The sequence below is a fragment of the Crocodylus porosus genome, unplaced genomic scaffold, assembly GCF_001723895.1.
Source record: "Crocodylus porosus isolate Cpor-Errol unplaced genomic scaffold, CroPor_comp1, whole genome shotgun sequence".
In the NCBI taxonomy this organism is placed as follows: domain Eukaryota; kingdom Metazoa; phylum Chordata; order Crocodylia; family Crocodylidae; genus Crocodylus; species Crocodylus porosus.
The window spans coordinates 6,129,458-6,148,368 of NW_017728927.1; the positions used below are offsets into that span (position 1 = coordinate 6,129,458).

At 42.6% G+C, this 18,911-nt stretch overlaps 1 protein-coding gene across 7 annotated transcripts in view; it reads left to right on the forward strand.

Annotated features, from left to right (window-relative positions):
- Window positions 1-18,911, forward strand: part of ARHGAP17 (Rho GTPase activating protein 17) — a 65,264-nt gene that overhangs the window by 32,895 nt on the left and 13,458 nt on the right. For all 7 annotated transcript variants that reach the window (XM_019541839.1, XM_019541845.1, XM_019541843.1 and 4 more), the window contains exons 3-17: window positions 2,943-2,982; window positions 7,599-7,703; window positions 9,072-9,148; window positions 9,442-9,553; window positions 10,176-10,252; window positions 10,608-10,719; window positions 12,548-12,616; window positions 12,773-12,854; window positions 15,131-15,258; window positions 15,723-15,834; window positions 16,355-16,436; window positions 16,847-16,927; window positions 17,839-17,952; window positions 18,510-18,601; window positions 18,733-18,889. In XM_019541839.1, the coding sequence (XP_019397384.1) occupies window positions 2,943-2,982; window positions 7,599-7,703; window positions 9,072-9,148; window positions 9,442-9,553; window positions 10,176-10,252; window positions 10,608-10,719; window positions 12,548-12,616; window positions 12,773-12,854; window positions 15,131-15,258; window positions 15,723-15,834; window positions 16,355-16,436; window positions 16,847-16,927; window positions 17,839-17,952; window positions 18,510-18,601; window positions 18,733-18,889 (1,440 nt within the window). The remainder of the gene's footprint in view (window positions 1-2,942; window positions 2,983-7,598; window positions 7,704-9,071; window positions 9,149-9,441; window positions 9,554-10,175; window positions 10,253-10,607; window positions 10,720-12,547; window positions 12,617-12,772; window positions 12,855-15,130; window positions 15,259-15,722; window positions 15,835-16,354; window positions 16,437-16,846; window positions 16,928-17,838; window positions 17,953-18,509; window positions 18,602-18,732; window positions 18,890-18,911) is intronic.

The window sequence follows — 18,911 nt, forward strand, 5'->3', positions numbered from 1 at the left end:
CATGTTCATATATAGATAAACTACTGAAACGTGTGTGTACACCTCTAGTAAGAAAGAAGATTCCTTTAAATTATTTAAACTAATTTTGACTACAAATTACATTACCTGAGGTGTATTGGCTACTGTATTTCATAGATTCATAAACTGGAAGGTGTTCTACTTTGTCAGAAGTGAAGTTTCTCAAAGCCTGGGTCTTAAATCATGGCTTTCTGTAACGAAAAAAAAAAATTGTAGGTAGGAAATCAGCTATTGAAATTAGCTTCTTGTTAAATGTCTGTGCCAAGACTATTTTAAAGAATGTTCACATCCTTAGTACAAAACCTAGTAGTATTCAATCAGAAGTAAGTTCACCATGTGACACTAAAACTAATAAGCAGAGGAATGATTTGCTGCAAAGCAGAGATGCGAGTGACAAGCTGGATGCTGACTCAACACCATCCTTCATAACCTTCTAATACAGCCTGGTGCGGACCTCATTAGCTGTAGATTTAACTAGTAGAAACCAATATTTAATGTGATGCTTAACAGTTCACAAAGAAAAAATCTTTATCAAACTTAACAATAGGTTGTCTTATGGCTGTATGTGTTGGGAGACGTCCACACTTTTGTACAGGAGGCACCTTGAAGTATACCGAGTTGCCCTTAAGCTAAAACACAGCTTCTGTTCAACCCCTTTTTCTAGAGCTTTGCTTTATAATCTGCAGTTTTAGGCCTGTCATTCAGTGATCCATTGCAGTCCGAGTTGTGTGTAAAAATGAGATTGCAGTTGGTTGTGTTTTATGTGAAACAAGATGTGCTTCTCATCCGTCTGCTCATTTTGGGGATACTTGGACCTACATGGCATACATAGCTAAACTGATGGACTGTTTCATGGGTGTCTACTTAGCGTGGGCACAAACAGATAAATTAGGAGAGACTTAATAAAGCATGAATTTGAACTCCTATGTGATCTGGCAGCTCAGGCATCTGCTTTTCTTGTTGGAAGGGGGGCTAAGAACAGAACTGTATCTAAAAATATCTGTAGAAGGTTTGAAAACAATAGCTCCATTCAGTTACTTGAACCCCATTTCTGAAGGAGTTTTTTTTTCCAAACAGCTGATTCATAGTCTTTAGAAATACTAAGTCATCATATCTTTAGAGACCAGTGATGCATCTTATAGGCCAAAATTTGGTCTTTTACCAAATTTCAGAAGTGTTTGTATAAACCAGTCTGTACATATATAAGACTTTGTTCCCATAGTGACATGTGGTGGCCCAGTGTATTTGTACCAAGTAAGTTAGTTGACCTTTGTAATTTAATTTAATGTTGGTGTGTAAAGTGCAAAGACAATAACACTCTTAAGAACATTTCTTAAGAACAAAAAGGAACCCTAGTTATTGGAGCACTCTAGGCTACAAAGTTGTTCCCTAAGATTTTCAATATGTGTTTGCACCTGGTCTTATCTCAGTTTTAGCCCTTTTGATCAGTTCATTTCCCTGCTGGAAAACATCAGCCAGGTTCATGCCTGTTTTCCAAGGAAAATTAATGCTTGAATCTTGCATGCACGTAACTCTTGCCAGAAAGGTGGTAAACCTCTAGCTTTTGCCCTTTTATTGCTACCAGAAAGGATTTAAATGGTAACTTCTCTACAGGATTGAGTTCTAAGTGTTCATAGAGGTTTTGAGTATTACCTTAAGATGAATTTTAACACTGTTAGTCCAAGACAGATAAGTTGCCATGAAATTGGAATCGTATACTTTTTGGCAGTTTGAATTAAACTTGTGTTTGGAGGTGTCTTGTGTGTTTAACTGATGGATAGCTTCATAGGAGGTGAATATGGGTAAGTACTCAGCAGGACAGAACAGAAGGATAACAAATAATACCATATTTTCTTGCGTACAACATCCCTGGGAATACAATATACACCGTGTTTGTGAAAGGCAGAATGAAGAGAAAAGATCTTTCCTCTTTTCAGTAAAGAGTAAAAAAAACAGTAAGCAGTTGAGTAGCTGTTTGTCTCCCAGATTTTACTTTCACATTTGCCCAAATTAGCAGAAACGATTCTTACCATATTTCTTACAGGTCACGTGCACCACAGTTTCCAGCAGCTGTTGGTGGGGGGTGTTGCATGCAAGTCACTTAATTTTTTTTTTTTCTATGTGGCAAAATGTCAATATTGTCCTTTATAGAGCAGATGTTTGGCAAAAGTGAACAATGCTGGTTAGGTCCCTTGACTTTCATAATCCTAAAACATGACAGTATAAAATAAGATTTATTCTAGCACCTACTAAGAAATGTGAAAGAAAGTAGCTTGAATTCTTTTTGCTTATACATCTACAGTGTGAGTATTCAAGGAAAGTATAGTTACAATAAACTGCTCACAGCAGTGTTAATATGTGAATTAAACATACACTGTACTAAGGCTCTTACCAAATATCTCCACATGGAATACTATTAATTTCTGGTCGCCCTGCCTTGAAAAGACAGCAGCAGCAGCAGAAGGAATCCAGAGATTTATGGCAAACATGAAAGGCAATGGGAAACCATTTCATGAAATGGTGAAAAAGTGGGACTATCAAAGAAAAGACAGTAAAAAGAGAGAGCCTTACTGTTTCTCCTAATGAATAATATGAAATAGGCAAATTGAGTTGTCCTATTTACTTGTTTTTCCCACGCTCGTGTGGTAGGTTTGGAACGCCAGGCATGTGAGAATTTCTGTATAATCTGACTAATCTTTGGCATGATACAAGAGGTGAAGGATTAATCCTGAGCAATGCAGTGTGTGTTGTGTGTTGGAATGATGGTCATGAACCTCTGGCTGGATCGTAGTTTACACGTGGGGTGACCTCTTCTGAATGGGTTCCTAGCTCTAACGTTTGTGTGGGTTATTTTTTGTCTTAGCTTTGCCTTTTTATTTGCTTATTCTTCTAATACTTACTGCTGCTTTTCTTTTCTTTTCCAGAGCTGAAAAAACGGAAGTCCTGAGTGAAGATCTGTTACAGGTACTAAACTCATTTAATGCACATCCTTTAAATGCTTCTTTATATGTGCTGCTTGTGAAATGGTTTTAAGATTACAGGACACAAAGTAGTGTTTGTGGCTTGGTCTGTTCCCTCAGACTGTGGAAAGGCTGTGATACAACTTAGTTTCTCTTCTTATTTATTGAGACATGTGATGAACAAAAGAGGATTTGAAAGCTGAAGCATATTGAGCAGAGATCCAGGCTGAAAATAAAGACACTAAAGCCTTGTACTGAGCAAATGGTTTTACAGTATGAGTTTTTGATCAATTTTAACTGAAGAATTACTTTCCTCATGAATTTTGGGGACAATTTAATAGGTGTTTGGGGGGCGGGGAATTGAGTATGGGAGGGGGAAGGCTATAATTTTTCTGTCCAGTGTTCTTTCCTGATAATTTCATGAAAAAGTTGACTGATATAGGAAGCTGTGTAAATACCTGTTGGCTTTCAGACCCCCCAGCAATGCCAGCAACCCTAATAAAAACCCCTTTGGAGTTGTGGATAAGCCCTGGTCTGCTGATGATTTAAAGTTTTATGCAGTAATGGTCCTCGTAGTTGTTGTGCTAATAAATTGCTGTAATCTGAGTTGCAATGGAAAATACCAAAAGGTGCATCACTTGTGCCTGGTTTGTTTGTTTGTTTTTTTTAGCTACTATTGTTAGACTTCCAAAGAGCCTTCGCTGACAGATTTAACAGGTTTTTTTCATTAAGTGGTTTCTCCTCTTGGGTTTTTTTGTTTTTGTTTTTGTTTGCACAGTAATCTAATCGGGGTGGCTGGGAAATTTTTCATAAAACACAGCCAAGCTGTTGAAACTGGCAGGGAAACTTGAGCAAAGTAACCTGTCATTTTCAGTTACAGGTAATTTCAGATGGAGTGCAAATTGCCAGTCTCTCATAACGTGCTTAAATTTTCAAGGCACCTAGAATTTTCCTCTCTGAACTCTCCAGGGCAGCTGTCTCTACCAAAGTTGAGAGGCTCTTCAAATGTTCCATTTAAGGCTGGGAAAAAACTTTCACTTGTTTCTAAAAATGTGATGTTTGAATTTAGCATAACTGTACATAACTGTCTGGGGCAGGGGTCAGCAACCTACTGCCCATAGGTTGGGTCCAGCCTGTAGACATGGGGCTTGGTGGTGGTGGGCTTTAGGTGCTCTACCTTGCCTTGTGATGCCACACAGGGTAGGTGGTGGCAGTGCCTGGGTCTTAATGTCACCACCCGCCTGCCTCGGACTTGAGCTGGGCCATTCCAGCCAGCATCCCGAAAAGGTTGCTGACCCCTCATCTTGAGTATTTGTAAAACATGCTATGCTGATATAGCTCAGCCTTCTCTGTTCCTGTGAAAATAGTTTCATAGTTTCTAGGGTCGGAAGGGACCTGAGCAGATCATCTAGTCCGACCCCCTGCCATGGCAAGGAAGATTACTGGGGTCAAACGACCCCAGCCAGGTGTTCCTCTAATCTCCTCTTAAAGACCCCCAGGGTAGGAGCCTGCACCACTTCTCTTGGAAGTTGGTCCCAGACCCTAGCCACCCTGACAGTGAAGTCGCGCCTCCTGATGTCTAGCCTAAACCTGCCCTCTGCCAGCTTGTGACCGTTATTCCTGGTCACTCCTGGCGGTGCTTGGGGGAACAGGGACTCCCCCAGTGCCTGCTGGTCCCCTCTGACTAGTTTGTAACAGGCCCCTAGATCCCCCTCAGCCTTCTCTTGTGGAGGCTGAACAGGTTCAGGTCCCGTCACCTCTCCTCATAGGGCTTGCCCTGCTGCCCCCTGACCATGCGAGTGGCCTCCTCTGGACCCTCTCCATGCTGTCCACATCCCTCCTGAAGTGCGGCGCCCAGAACTGGACGCAGTACTCCAGCTGCGGCCTGACCAGTGCCACATAGAGGGGGAGGATCACCTCCTTGGACCTGCTCGAGATGCATCTGTGGATGCAGGACAAGGTGCGGTTGGCCTTCCTGACCGCGTCCCCACACTGCCGGCCCATGCTCATCTTGGCATCAGTGATGACTCCAAGATCCGTTTCCACCTCTGTACTGACAAGAAGGGAGTTCCCCAGCCTGTAGGCATGGTGCCGCTTCTTCCTCCCTGGGTGCATACTATCTGATCGGAAGCTTAAAATCAAGTCCTGGAAGCTCTCAAGGTGTTTTAATGCAGTTTATCTGTTTTTCCTAGTTTTCAGATGTAACGTTAGCATGAAATTTAAAGCCAGAAACTCTCCCTGCCTATGGCTGCCAAAAATGCCTGCAAGCATGGCTTTCCCAGGCACAGCACAGACGGGCTACACCCAAGTGGAAGATTTTATTCACTCATTTATTCGGGGGGGCAACCTCTTATCTAACTAAACTGCCTGTTAGTTTTTGGTAGTATTCATTTTATGAACATGCTTTCAGCAGTGTTACTTCTTGTTTGGTTCTTCTGCTTTTGGTACTTTTTTTTTTTAACGGCCTCTTGCCTTGAAGAGAGTTGTTTCTTTTTTCCTCTCCCAAATATCCTCAGTTAAATTTGTTCCTTTTCAAAGCAGAGCCAGGACTGCAGTTAAACTGTATTTAAAATATGAATGTCTCTATCAGAGATGTTCCCTAGAGTATGTGGGTTCAGTGATTGTATTTAGGTGGGGGGTTTGTTTGTTTATTTTTTAAACCCCTAGAGGCAACCGTGTACCTGGGTGTTTTTTTTTTTCAGTGTTCCCTCAAATTTTGCTCTGCCCATAACTTCACCCTGCTCATGCTGTCCCTGTCTGGTAATGCTGTGACTCACGCAGCATTTACTTTCTGATTGGCATCTCTGGTCATTTAACCGTGGTAATGGGACACAAGCACCCCGCCTGATAGCAGCCTGGGAAGGCAGAAGGCAGGGCAGGGTGGCAGGTAGGTAGCCATCTAAAGTCAAGCGGAATGCAGGGCCGGATGGGACCTTAGAGACTAACTTGTTCCGAGAGGCATAAGCTTCAGAGGTGCCTGCCTCCTTCATCAGATGCTATGAAGCTTATGCCTCTCTGGATGAGTTAGTCTCTCTAAGGTTCCACCCTGCCTTGCTGCCACTTTCAGAGACAGAAGCTTCATAGCATTGAATAAAGGAGGCGATTTTGCTCTGAAGCTTCCCTCTTGAAACGAGTTAGTCTCCTAAGGTGGGTCCCTTTGCCTGACTACAGACTACCATGACTAACTACCCATCTCTAACCTGGAAGGCTGTACATTAAGGGTACAACTACTTTCCCCACTTGGAATAAAACAGCCCAAGAAAAGAGTTCTTACTGGCGTCCAGAACTGTAACCTAACTAAGAGTTTCACCAGGACATTGGGTGTAAAATGGATCTCTGAATGGAGAAGAGAAGTGGCAGCAATATCCTTCTGTGTTCTCTGTACATAAGAATTGTTGAAGTTCAGTTTGCTGTTTGTGGAGAAGCCAGCAGTTTGTACACTTTCTATTTTTAAAACCAGTTGCTGTGTGCTTAAGGAGAGCTATCACAGGGGATAACTTAGCAAATACTGAAATTTGTTCTGGATACTAGAGGTCAAGCTATTTTTAGGTGTAGACATAATTGAGAAATGTATTACCTTCCTGGAAGGGATTAATTATTTGGCACTAGCAGCAATTTGTAGAAGCTCCAAGTGAAAACTTGCATCTTTTCCAATTAGTTTCACAGATAAAATTTGTTCTGTGTGTTTCTGGTTGTTTTTAAATAAAAATCATTCCAAAGAGCCTCCTTTAATCTTGGTGAGTCATCGAAATGCAGATAAACTGCATTCCTCTGATGCTGTGCATAGAGGTTCCCAGTGCCATAAGCAGTCCTACCCCAGCACTGCTACTTTTGGAGAATTGTTCTTGATAAAATTCTTCCAAATAGAGGATCTTAACTGTTTCAGTTACTGGCTTTACTTTGTTTCAAGAACAACCTAATCTGAAATGAATTTAGCTCTGGTTTACCGGGACACATCTGTATTTAAAAGTGAGCTTAAGGGTTCCAATATGCTGTGCTAAGATGAATGCAAGTACCTGTCTTAAATTGTACCCTGTGTCTGTGTGTCTTATTTTTTTTCCCACCACACTAGAGAAACCCTCAGTACTTTCCTAAGTTTAAGTCTTTCCCCTGTCCACCTTGCGCAGGGCTTGGAAACTTTTCTTTTAGAGGTAATAGCAAGAGAGCAAAGCCCTTTAGCTATAGTTGAATGACGTGGGTAGTTTGCTACCCCTCACTGTGCAACTGGGGAGAATGGAGAAGATGCAGGAATCCCTACTGGGGCCTTGTTCATGGGTCATATTGTGAACATACTTGCTGCTTTCACATCAAATTGAAAATAGCGGGTATTAGTGGGGCTCTGTCAGGTACCAGCATACTCTAGTCATCTTCCCCCTTGTCTTCCGGAGCCCCTGGGAGGCTGCAGGTCACCTGCAAAAGCAGGGAGAGTTTGTGCCACCACGGATGTAAACCCCCTTCCAAATAAGTTTGCCATCTGGATCTTACAGTGAAGCATCTGAATTTTTTTGTAAGCAGTAGAACTTGAGAAATACACGAACGTGAACTAAAAGTGGCACAGGAGGAAGATGTTCTGCTGAGACCAAGAAAATAACTTCTGTTTTTTTCCTCTTCCATGGCTAGATTGAGAGACGTCTTGACACAGTGAGGTCTGTTTGCCATCTTACGCAGAAACGATTAATAGGATGCTTTCAAGGCCAGCATGGTACGGATGCTGATAAGAGACATGTAAGTACGACAGGTCTTCGGATAGCATTCTGAGTCTGGTCTGTAAAAGCCTTTTGTGTGCTGATTGGATGCTATGCCCAGCATCGGCTAATGGAACAAAATTGCAGTCATCCCACATGTTGACATTTCTAACAAAGTAGAATGTCTGCCACAGTTCACGATCTAGCTTGGATAGCATAGCTGTTTTATAAAGTGCCCCAGGGTGCTTCCTCTGTTTTCTGTGAACAGTACATCCAGGGGGTATGATCAAAGGGATGGGGCAGTTGCTGTCCCAGCGAGACTAAAAAGGCCAGGGCTCTTCAGTTTGGAAAGGAGAAGGCTGAGAGAGGTATATAAAAACATGAAGGGTGTGGACAAAGTGAACAGGGACCTATTCTTCAGCCAGTCCCAGAACACTAGAACCACAGGGCACCCACTGAAATCAGTAGGAGGCATGTTTAAAACTAACAAAAGAAAGTACTTTATGCAGCACATAGTTAACGCATGGAACTCATTGCCACAGGAGGTTGTAGAGGCTGATATACCCAAGTTCGGAATGGGACTACACAAATTCATGGATAATAGGTTTATTAATATGACTGTCAAACGGAACAGTTGGAGATGTTGTGGGATCTCTAAACCAGTGATGGTGGATACTGGGGAGGGTAATGAATAGAGGATACATCACACTAGATGAAGCCTGTTTAGAGCTTTTCCCCCAGAAACATCAGGCTGCTGGGCTAGATGGACCGGACCATCGGTCTGATCCAGTCTGGCACTTCCTATGTTTTTAGGGTCACTGGGGATGAGCATCTGATGGGCGGGGAAGCTTCTCATAATAAGTGTCAAGCAACAAGTTTTGGATTGTCTTGTACTTGCAACACTATTGGCCAGTTTTCTTTGAGCTGCTTGTTCTGTATAGATCAGGTAAAAAGGAAGGGGGCATTTCAGTAGAGTCACTGAGAGCAACTGTGCCATGTGCTCAGTGTTCAGATCTGACTGGTGTGAGATTTTTCTGTAAGAAGTTTCACTTGACTTTCACAAATTGTGTACGCTTAAATGCTTTTAACCAGTGATGATGTGCAAGTGGTAAATCTTGCCAACTGATTGATATAGTCAGTCTTCTCCTGAGAGCCTTGGAAAAAGGTGGCTTAGCATTGGAGCTGGTCTTTCACCATAGGCATATGGCACCCAAATGGTAGCAAAAAATAGCAAGCGTCACTTTTTAAGGTAATCCAGATCAGCACCTGGTTTTGGGACTGGACTTTATAAGAGCTAAAGAAAAAAATAGTTCAGTAGAAGGTACAGGAAGAAGAACTTTAGGAGAGGTATATTAGAACAGCATGTAAGGGGAGGAGGCAAAATACTTATATCTCTTCTGCTCTACAGAAAAAACTTCCTTTAACGGCTCTTGCTCAGAATATGCAAGAAGGGTCTGCCCAGCTAGCTGATGAAACTCTGCTGGGGTAAGTGTCTGGTTCTCAATGAAGCTGTGATCCATCACTGACTGGAGTTTTCTGGTAATAGAGTTTTTAAGTATTGGAAAGCTCTCTTAAAATAAAAGATAACATTTAATTTTGTTTAAGTACTGCATTCTGAAGACTAAGCTCATAGTGTTTAGCTTAGCACTGTAGTCTCTTGTCCTAGCAAAACTCACACTTGTAGCATTCTCAATTTTTTTAATTTTGTATTCTTTAGTCTGAGATCTGTAGTAATTCAGACTCCACAGTGACTTCCTGTGCTCTCTTCTTTTACACAGGAAAATGTTGGATACTTGTGGTGACGCAGAGAATAAACTAGCAATAGAGCTTTCTCACCACGAGGTACAAATTGAAAAAGAAATCTTGGAACCACTGTTCCAACTCACAGAGGTAGGTTGCTTCAGCCCACTTCAGCAAATAAACCTGACTTCATTTTACTGAGCAAAGTAAGCTAGATATGGCATGGATTGGCTTGTGTGAAAAGATAAGAAACAGCTTGATCAGGGGACAGCAGGGCAGGCCCTATGAGGAGAGGCTACGGGACCTGAACCTGTTTAGCCTCCACAAGAGAAGGCTGAGGGGGATCTAGTGGCCTGTTATAAATTAGTCAGGGGGGATCAGCAGGCATTGGGGGAGTCCCTGTTCCCCTGTGGACTGCCAGGAGTGACCAGGAATAACGGTCACAAGCTGGCAGAGGGTAGGTTTAGGCTAGATATCAGGAAGCGCGGCTTCACGGTCAGGGCGGCTAGGATCTGGAACCAACTTCCAAGAGAAGTGGTGCTGGCTCCTACCCTGGGGGTTTTTAAGAGAAGGTTGGATGAACATCTTGCTGGGGTCATTTGACCCCAGTATTATTTCCTGCCATGGTGGGGGGTTGGACTAGATGATCTGCTCAGGTCCCTTCCGACCCTAGAAACTATGAAACTTATTAACATAACATAGGATTGAAATAACTTTAATTTTTTTAGAGTGTTTGTTCAAATGAAAATAAACAGTAAATGTCTGGTTTCAGGGAGAAATTCCCAACATTCAGAAGCTGAGGAAGCAGCTTGCAAAGCTGGTGTTGGACTGGGATTCTGCTAGAGCCAGGTAAGAAATGACTTCAACTACTGGTAAATTGCATGGTAAGTGTTGATTTTACAGTGAAGTCTTCTCATTCCCGACATTCCTCTAGCGTTTGTGTCTAATTCACTGTTGTATACATGTGAACACTTAGAGGAAAATTAGCTAAACCTAAAGCTTCAAGCTGTACAAAAAAGACATGACTTTTTGCACTATATAGGTCAGGTTCTTGAATCTTGGGTAGTCACCTCCCAGCATAGATAGGAAAAAAATAGTGATTCTTAAGTCTACTCTGCTTGATGTAGTGAGAGACGGTCAGTTACATTTTTATTAATAAACCTAGCATAATCTCCACAGAATAACTGAAGCCTCTCTTCTGCAGGTATAACCAAGTCCACAAGACTTCAGGAACTAATTTTCAAGTGCATCCCTCAAAAATTGATTCCCTTAAGGAAGAGATGGATGAGGCTGGAAACAAAGTAGAGCAGTGCAAGGTATGGGTTAATCTGCAAAATCTCTCCTTGGTTATACCTGTCAATAGCAACATAATTGTTACATCTGATCCCCTAAACTCCTTCCTTGGCACTATCTTCACAAACTGTAAGTGGTGGTAATTATCATAAAGCAATGCATCTTTAAGAGTTGCATCAAGTCAAGTGAGTCATTTTCTATATCCCTTTAGCTTAAAGAAAATGTTTATTTCTGAGGTCAGAGGTATTTTACCACTCTTCCATAGGTCAGGTGTGGTGTAGTCCATTCGATAAGTAAAATGTTGCCCCAGGCTGTCTTCCCAAAAATGAACTTGATTTTGGTGATCTGTTGACTTTTGGATCTGTAAGACTGTGACCAGTAGAGATGGGCTGGTGTTTCTATTACAGCTTCTAGGTTTGGGCTGTGGTGTCCAGTGCATGCACATGCAGCTGTTGCATATCCATCAGATGCCAACTACTAGGGGTGTGCAAAGTGGCCTGTATTCAGATCTGACTGCCCCTGATTCAGGGGACAGTGTTTCGATGTGTTGATTCGGATCACTGTCCCAACTTGATTCGGCCAAATCCAAATCTGAAGGTTCCCTTCCAATTTGGAGAATCAGCGATTCAGATGTAGACACAGCTTTAAATTCTTTTCTACATAGCTTGAGGTACTAGGCGCAGCTTGTGAATGCTGGGGCGGATAGAGCGTCCCACAGGAGTGCGTGTGGGGAGCGGGGGAGCCTGCATGCTCAGCAGTGGACCTGGAAGTAGACCAAAAGTACTTTCAGGTCTGAAAATGAGCACTTGGGGAACCCTGCGTGCGCCTTTGCCCCCAGCTCAGCAGTCAACCACTGGGGGACCCTGGGTGTCCACCTCCCTAGACCCAGGAGGCACCAGTTGCCAGGGGCGTGTCCATGGTGGACCTGGAAGTGCTTCTGGTCCACTTCCGGGGCCACCACCGAGCACTCTGGGGACCCCCCCGCGCTCCCATGGGATGCTCCATCTGCCCCAGCACCTCAGCATTTTGCGAGTCACCTGGTACCTTGAGGTACGTAGAAAAAACACAAAACTGTGTCTATGTCCAAATCATCAAATCTCTCCAGATCGACTCAGAGGGTTCTGATTCGATTCAGAGAGATTAATGGGGCTCCAGATTTTGATTCTGATTCAGAGATTCAGCCGGTGAATTGGGTCGAATCTCTGCTGAATCGAATCAGCAACTGAAACTTTGTACAGCCCTATTAACTACATGGAGATTTCAAGCCAGGGACCTAGGTGATGCTGTCAGTGTCACAGGCTTCCAAACCTCACACTGAAGATTTCTGACCAGGCTTTGTTTGCTTAAGATACTTTAGCATTTTGATTTTTCCACTTGATTACAAAGTCATCAAGAAATATTGCATCTTGCTGTTGTGGTGTGGGGTAGAAAATGTTGAGGAAGGTATGTTTTTTTGTTGTTTTTGTTTTTTTTAAATAGCCAGTTCTTTACATGCATGTAAAATACACTCCCATGGTGGCTGCTAAATGTAACAAACAACAGCCCTTGCTGTAGTGGGTGGAAACAAACTTGAGCAAAATCCAGTTGCTTAAAGATGCTCTCAATGTTGCCACAAGTGATAGGTTTTCCTTGCAATCCATAGTGGACATGTGAATTTCTGGTAAGCTAAATATATTCTTCAAACAGCCTTTTTCTGCTGTCAGCCCTACCATGTGTAAAGCAAATGATGGCAATGCTGAACCATTTGATTCTTACAGTGTAGACTAAGTGGTTTATGTTAAATTACCAGCTAGGCTTCTTACCATTTTTTTTTTTTCCCCACCCCCTCCCCTCCGCCCCCCGCCATCAAAGGACCAACTTGCAGCAGACATGTATAACTTTGTATCCAAAGAAGGGGAGTATGCAAGATACTTTGTCACGGTGAGTGTCTTCTTGTTTGATCAGATTTGGCACTTGTGGAAAACCACTTCATTTTGAAAGATGACATTTTCATGTGCTAAACCTTCTCGTTGTATGTGTGTTCCTCAGAAGCTAACCCTGTTTTTGTTTTTTTTGAAATGTGGGTTTTGTTCTCAGTTATTAGAAGCACAAGCAGATTACCATAGAAAATCATTAGCAGTCTTAGACAAGGTCCTCCCTGAAATTCAAGCCCATCAAGGTAAAGTAACCTGTGCTCTGGCTGATGCTTCTCCTTGCCTGTGCCACCTCTGACCTATATTCTTCTCCCTTCTGGACTCTTGCATGCAGAGCCTGTTTAAAAGGCCATTTTAATCTCTTAACAACGTTACATCCCCCAAAATCCTTCCATCTTTGGCTGCTGCGTTCTCTGGAGCTCCTCCAGCCCTATATTAACACACTAATGTAACATTAAGGGTGGGTCTGTCTGTCTGTCTGAGAGAAAGCAAGGGAAGACTTCTGTAATTAGTTGCACTGATGTGTTCCCTCTCTCTTAACTGGACATAGTGGGAACCTTTCAGTAACCCTTCCCTGGCACACATGCCCCAAAGGGGACTCCTTCATGAGGAAGAAACAAAGTAGGATCCTAAAGTACCAGCATTATGGGATTTGAATTCCAAGGACCTCCCCCAAACTTTGCAAAGCTGATTATGCTCCCCCGCAAAAGCATCCCTTCTCCACATGTTCATATTGTACTGCAGCTACTTCTTGGCTACTGAGCTCTGGCTTATTTGAAGCGTTCAGGACTGCAGTGCAGGCCTCCCTCACCCATGAGGGTACAAGTGAACAAGAATTCTTTATCTCTTTTCGGTGCTATCAAGTTATGCATTAGTCAACTTGAGCTTAGGCTTGGACCTTGCCCTTGGCTTACCGTATGGTGTGGAGATGCGCTGTGTGCTGTCGCACATAGAAACCTGGAGCAGAAGCTGCCATCCTAAGCATTATTCTTATCAGCATGGTGCTCACTATGAGCACTGAAGTCACAAATACTAAAGGACTGTATTGAACAAAATCTGAGACAAGGGTGTCATCTGAACCATGTGTGCTGATAGTTCAGCAGAGTGTTTTGGGCTGTGGATCAAATGGAAGGTCTTAATGCCCCCAAAACAAGGAAATGATGAGAACTGCTAGAAGCATGGCATGTAATATCTGCTCTTCAGTGCCCCTAATGGAAGGTACTGTTTAGCAGAGTAGTGAAACCAGTAGTTTCATGGTGGAACATTATGGACTAGTGAGGTCAATTCTCTACTTGAGGGAAATAGATCTGATTGTATTGGATTGCTTCCTCACTGATTAATTAGCTAGTGTGTACAGCACTTGAGAAGCCAAGTACTGCACAAGTGTTAGGTATTACATGAGCACTTGGAAAGCATGCTGGGAAGCAGTGTGGATCGGGAGATAAGAGCTGGGGCTGGGAGAAAATGCCTTTGCTTCTATCCTAGCTCAGCTCTCAGTTGCTGTAACTTTGAATGAGTCACTTAAAGCTGTCTGCACTTCCCTTCTGCCGCTACTTGCTAAATTGGGGATGATAAATGCTTATTTGCCTCTGAAGTGCTGGGCAGTCTATGAATGAAAAGCGCTAAAACCCAAGCAGTGGTGATGCAGTTCATACATATGGCATGTGTAACCTGCTGGTATCTTACAAAACATGGTGTCTCAGGCTTTTTTCCTTCCCCTTTAAAAGAAATGGTGCTTGGATACTAACAGTCATGTAATGCGTTCACATCTTCATTTGTCAATTGTGACAGCTCAAAAGTACTGGGGGAAATAAGCTAATTCTAAGGGGCAAGGAGAGTCAGCCTTCTGTGAGGAAGACCTTTTGTCAAAATTTTGCTTAAAAAAATGCAACCAAGAGTAAAATTTTAAAGCTGCTTTGAATGCTTTTTGGAAACAGATGGATGGGGTTTAGTACTGGAACAGTGACAGACCCTTAAATATGGTGATTCTGTTAGAGATACTGGGGCTACTAACATACATGACTCTTGCCATCAATAGTAGGCTTTGCATTTGGCCTAACGTGCACTATGCCAGCTGCAGGTACAATCCTATTACAGGCAGCCCGGCCAAGCAATAAGAAATTCTCCTGAGCAAAAACAAAAATACTTTTTTTTTTTTCTTTTTTTTTAAAGGGCCAAAAATCTATGCATCTGAATTATTATAGTAAATCAGAATTAATTTCAACTGAAAACCAAACACAAGTTAGTACATTTACCTGGTGGATATAACATCTTCCAGCTACACAAGAATAATTAATTTGATAAGCCACCCAAAGAGAGGTGGACAAGAGGTTTACTGTCTTGCTCACACCTGCAAGCTTTTCTCTTTTCTCATGACCAAAGAGACTTTGCAAATCAAAGGCTGCAATACTTGTAATTAAATTCTTGTGATCACACTTGATTTTCTTCTAAACCTCTTTGGAGCATAATTCAAGTTGTTCCCTTCACCATGTTGCTCAGTGTTTTGCTACTCTCTAACTAGACAAATGGACAGAAAAGCCAGCCTTTGGAACACCCCTGGAGGAGCACCTCAAACGCAGTGGTCGTGAAATTGCACTCCCTATTGAGGCTTGTGTTATGATGCTCTTGGAAACAGGAATGAAAGAAGAGGTAGGAACTTCTGCAAACTGGACAGTAAACTTTTTCTCTTGTGTAAAAGGTCTTAAGAAGAGGCAAAGCCCAGTCAGTATAACTGTTGAGGAAGGGGTTAGCGTCCGTGTAAGCAAGCCTGCATGGCACGCAAATGCAAGGGTGTTTTGTCCCCTTGTGTAACTTAGCCTTTCCTGACAGGAAAACCCACCCATCCCCACAACTTCTTCAAATGTATTCGGGAACGAAATGGGACTAACTTGAATGTGAAAATGCAGAGATGGAGACAGTGGAGGGGAAGGTGTTGTGTGGTTATTGAACCAGCATTGATATGTCAAAGCTAACTTCACTTTGCAGACACAAAAAAGACATGAATCTTGTAACTGTTGCAAGAAGGAAGGTTGTCACTGCATTGTTGTAACTGGTTTTAATGACAGTATGTCAGCTGTCAGTCATGGGAACTGATCCTTGCTCTCATGATGTAGGGCTTATTCAGGATTGCTGCCGGAGCCTCCAAACTGAAGAAGCTGAAAGCTGCATTGGACTGTTCCACTTCCCAGCTTGATGAATTCTATTCGGACCCTCATGCTGTAGCAGGTAGCATGACCATTTTGAATCGTATCCCTTATGCCTTTCATTTGTCATTGGCATGTTACAATATTGAGACGTTTTTGTAGATAAAAACTGTAAATGCAAGTAGTATGAACCCTCCAGCCCAATGCACCAGTGTTGCAGAGATCAAGTGTAGGGCACGCATACCAGGCACACGTGGAATGTTTATTTCTGTAAGGCCTAAGCAGTATTCAAAATTCAGGTGGCTGCATTCATACCAGTGTCATGTTTCTTCTCATGACAGAGGTCTGAGTCCAGAGCCATGCGCAGCTGAAGCTGCAGTTTCAGTCCATAGAGTCATTTTGAAATTCTAAAGAAGTTGGTGGTGGTGCTGATTACTGTAGTAACCGGGAGGCCCCATTGCTGGGTTCTGGACAGACGCACTGTTGAAATGTGTCTCTGCACAAACTTCAGCAGGGCTTTGCAACAGTGTAAGGGTCTGGCCGCAAGACTGAGGTCAGCGTTTCAAATGGCTGAGATGCCCATTCTCCTGGTCTGTTTGCAGGTGCCTTGAAGTCCTACTTACGAGAGTTACCGGAACCCTTAATGACCTACAGCCTCTATGAGGAGTGGACGCAAGTTGCAAAGTAAGAGTGCTGGAAACACAGATGTGAGCAGTGCGTGCGTGAATGGGGCTTTTCTCACTTCCCCTCAAACGCACAGAAAACTTTCCACGTGTACACAGTTGCCCCATCCTTGTTCCATTCCGGCAGGCAATGGCATGCTAAAGGAGTGTACTGCTTTGGTTGTAACTGCACTGAAATGTTTGTTTTACTTGAAGTAGCTTTATACTCCAATATGTGTAAAGACTATTGCTTATTACAGCTAATTAATGGATTTACAAAGCAGTTGATTAAATTTAATGTGCAAAGAGTGGGCTAATTATGCATAAATGAAAACCAGAAGGCCTGCACTCTTTGGTAGCAAATAGAATTCCTTCTGGTCCTTTAGACCAGAATTCCTTCTGGTCTAAAGAAAGGCTTTATCCTCTCCACAGTGTACAAGACCAGGACAAGAAGCTGCAAGACTTATGGAGAATCTGTCAAAGACTGCCCAAGCATAACCTGGCGAATTTCAGGTGCGTCAACGATTGCTACAGTTCTTAGGACTGTAGTTTCAATAGCAGAAAACAGCCGCTTGCAAAGATTTGGCTTGTCACAGTTTCTAGTTGGATTTATTTTTATTTTTTACTTGGGTAAGTTCTATGTAAGCTTTTGAAAGGACATCCTGTTTGATTAAAGAGTTGGAGAGTATGGATGTTGGCTGTTGAATTGAATAGTGCATTGCATGTGGCAGTTCCTTATGCCCTAATAGCACAAACTGAGCGGAGATAGCGCAGTCCCTGTAGCCTTGCTCCAGTGAAACTTTGACATAGACACTCTAGAGTGTACGTTCTCTGCAAGACTACTCCACATCACTTAGCATTTCTTTCCCTTGAGGCTTTCCAAGTATGGAAGCTGCACCTGGATGCTTTCCTTGCAGTTTATCTCTAGCTGGCTTTCACCCTCAAGGACATGAAATGGATCTCTTCAGCTTTTAGAAGTCTTAAGTGCATAATGGGAAAGCATTTGTTGAAATATGGATTAGCTCACCTTTGTTGAATGTGATTGCAGAGTGCATGATCCATCTGATCTCAGTAAAGTTCAGTAAACATTTGCTTTCGTCCACTTAGTAGGGAAAAATCTTCTATCCTATTAATCACTTCCCACTGACTTCAGTTTTCATTGATTCATGGGCAAAAAATTGATGGCCACCTGCAAATCATGAAATCTGTTGGTCTCACTTTGCAGTTGTCCTAAAGAGTTCTTGGAAGCTTTGCTTAAAATGCTAGCTTTGCTAATGTGTGTGGTCCTGGTTTGCAGCATCTTCTCATGTGACATCGTTGATGTAAAAATGACTGTACCCCTTAATCTTTGTGAGATGCTAGCATAGTCCTGTGTGGTACACTTCTACCGTAACTGCTTAAGGACATATGTTTCATTTTTATAGGTATTTAATCAAATTCCTGGCAAAGCTCTCACAGAACAGTGACATAAATAAAATGACTCCCAGCAACATTGCGATAGTATTAGGCCCCAACTTGTTATGGGCAAAGAATGAAGGGTAAGTTGTGTGTTTTGGGGTTTTTTTTAAACAGCACTTATTGAATGTTAAAGTACCATAGCACCTCTTTATCCTAGATCCCAGTGTGTAAATAATGTAAAGTATCAAGAAGTGGAGAGATTTGTAATCGCATTTCGGAAGCATCTCTCCTCCAGGGAGCTTCATGAAATGTCACACACATCTGTCAGACAAATGTGGTGCTCTTTAGAAATGTGCATTCTGTAAGCTTTGTGATGAAGTCTGCAATACTTGGGAGTGTACTGTTTTGGTTTGTTTTTTGTGGGGTGGCAATTAGACTTGCCATACCCCATTCAACTTGGATTTGCACTTTAAGGCATGCAAAACAAATGCCCTTTACCCACGGAAAGGCACCTTATGCTCAAAAGCATGTCAAAATTTCTCCCAACTAAGTGGTTGGTCTCAAAAGGTATACTACCCACAATTTCTTGGACCACCATATAGCTACACTCCAACACTACCAAACACACTTAATGGGGTTTTCCCCTTGGAAGAGCTGTCTGTTTCAAAGATTCTGGTCTTCTGAATTTCTTCCCCAGATCTCTTGCTGAAATGGCAGCAGCAACTTCAGTCCATGTGGTAGCAATTATTGAGCCAATCATTCAGCATGCAGTTTGGTTTTTTCCTGAAGGTAAGGACTTCCATTCGTGCAAGGATTTTTGTCAACACTAGTTTGCATGATATTCTTGGAGTTAAATTGCCAAGACTGTACGTTACCTTGTGTGTTCATGCCTTACCATAGCCTGTCTGTCTTTTGCTCAGAAATTGATTTTAATGTGTCTGGGGCATTTGTCCTGCTTCCTGCTGTTAATTCGAATCACTTGTCTCACACTGGGAATGAGTATGAGTCGGGGACTCAGGAACGGAAGAGGCCGGTCAGCATGGCTGTAATGGAAGGGGATTTGCTGAAGAAAGAAAGGTACGTTGGGCTCTTTGCACTG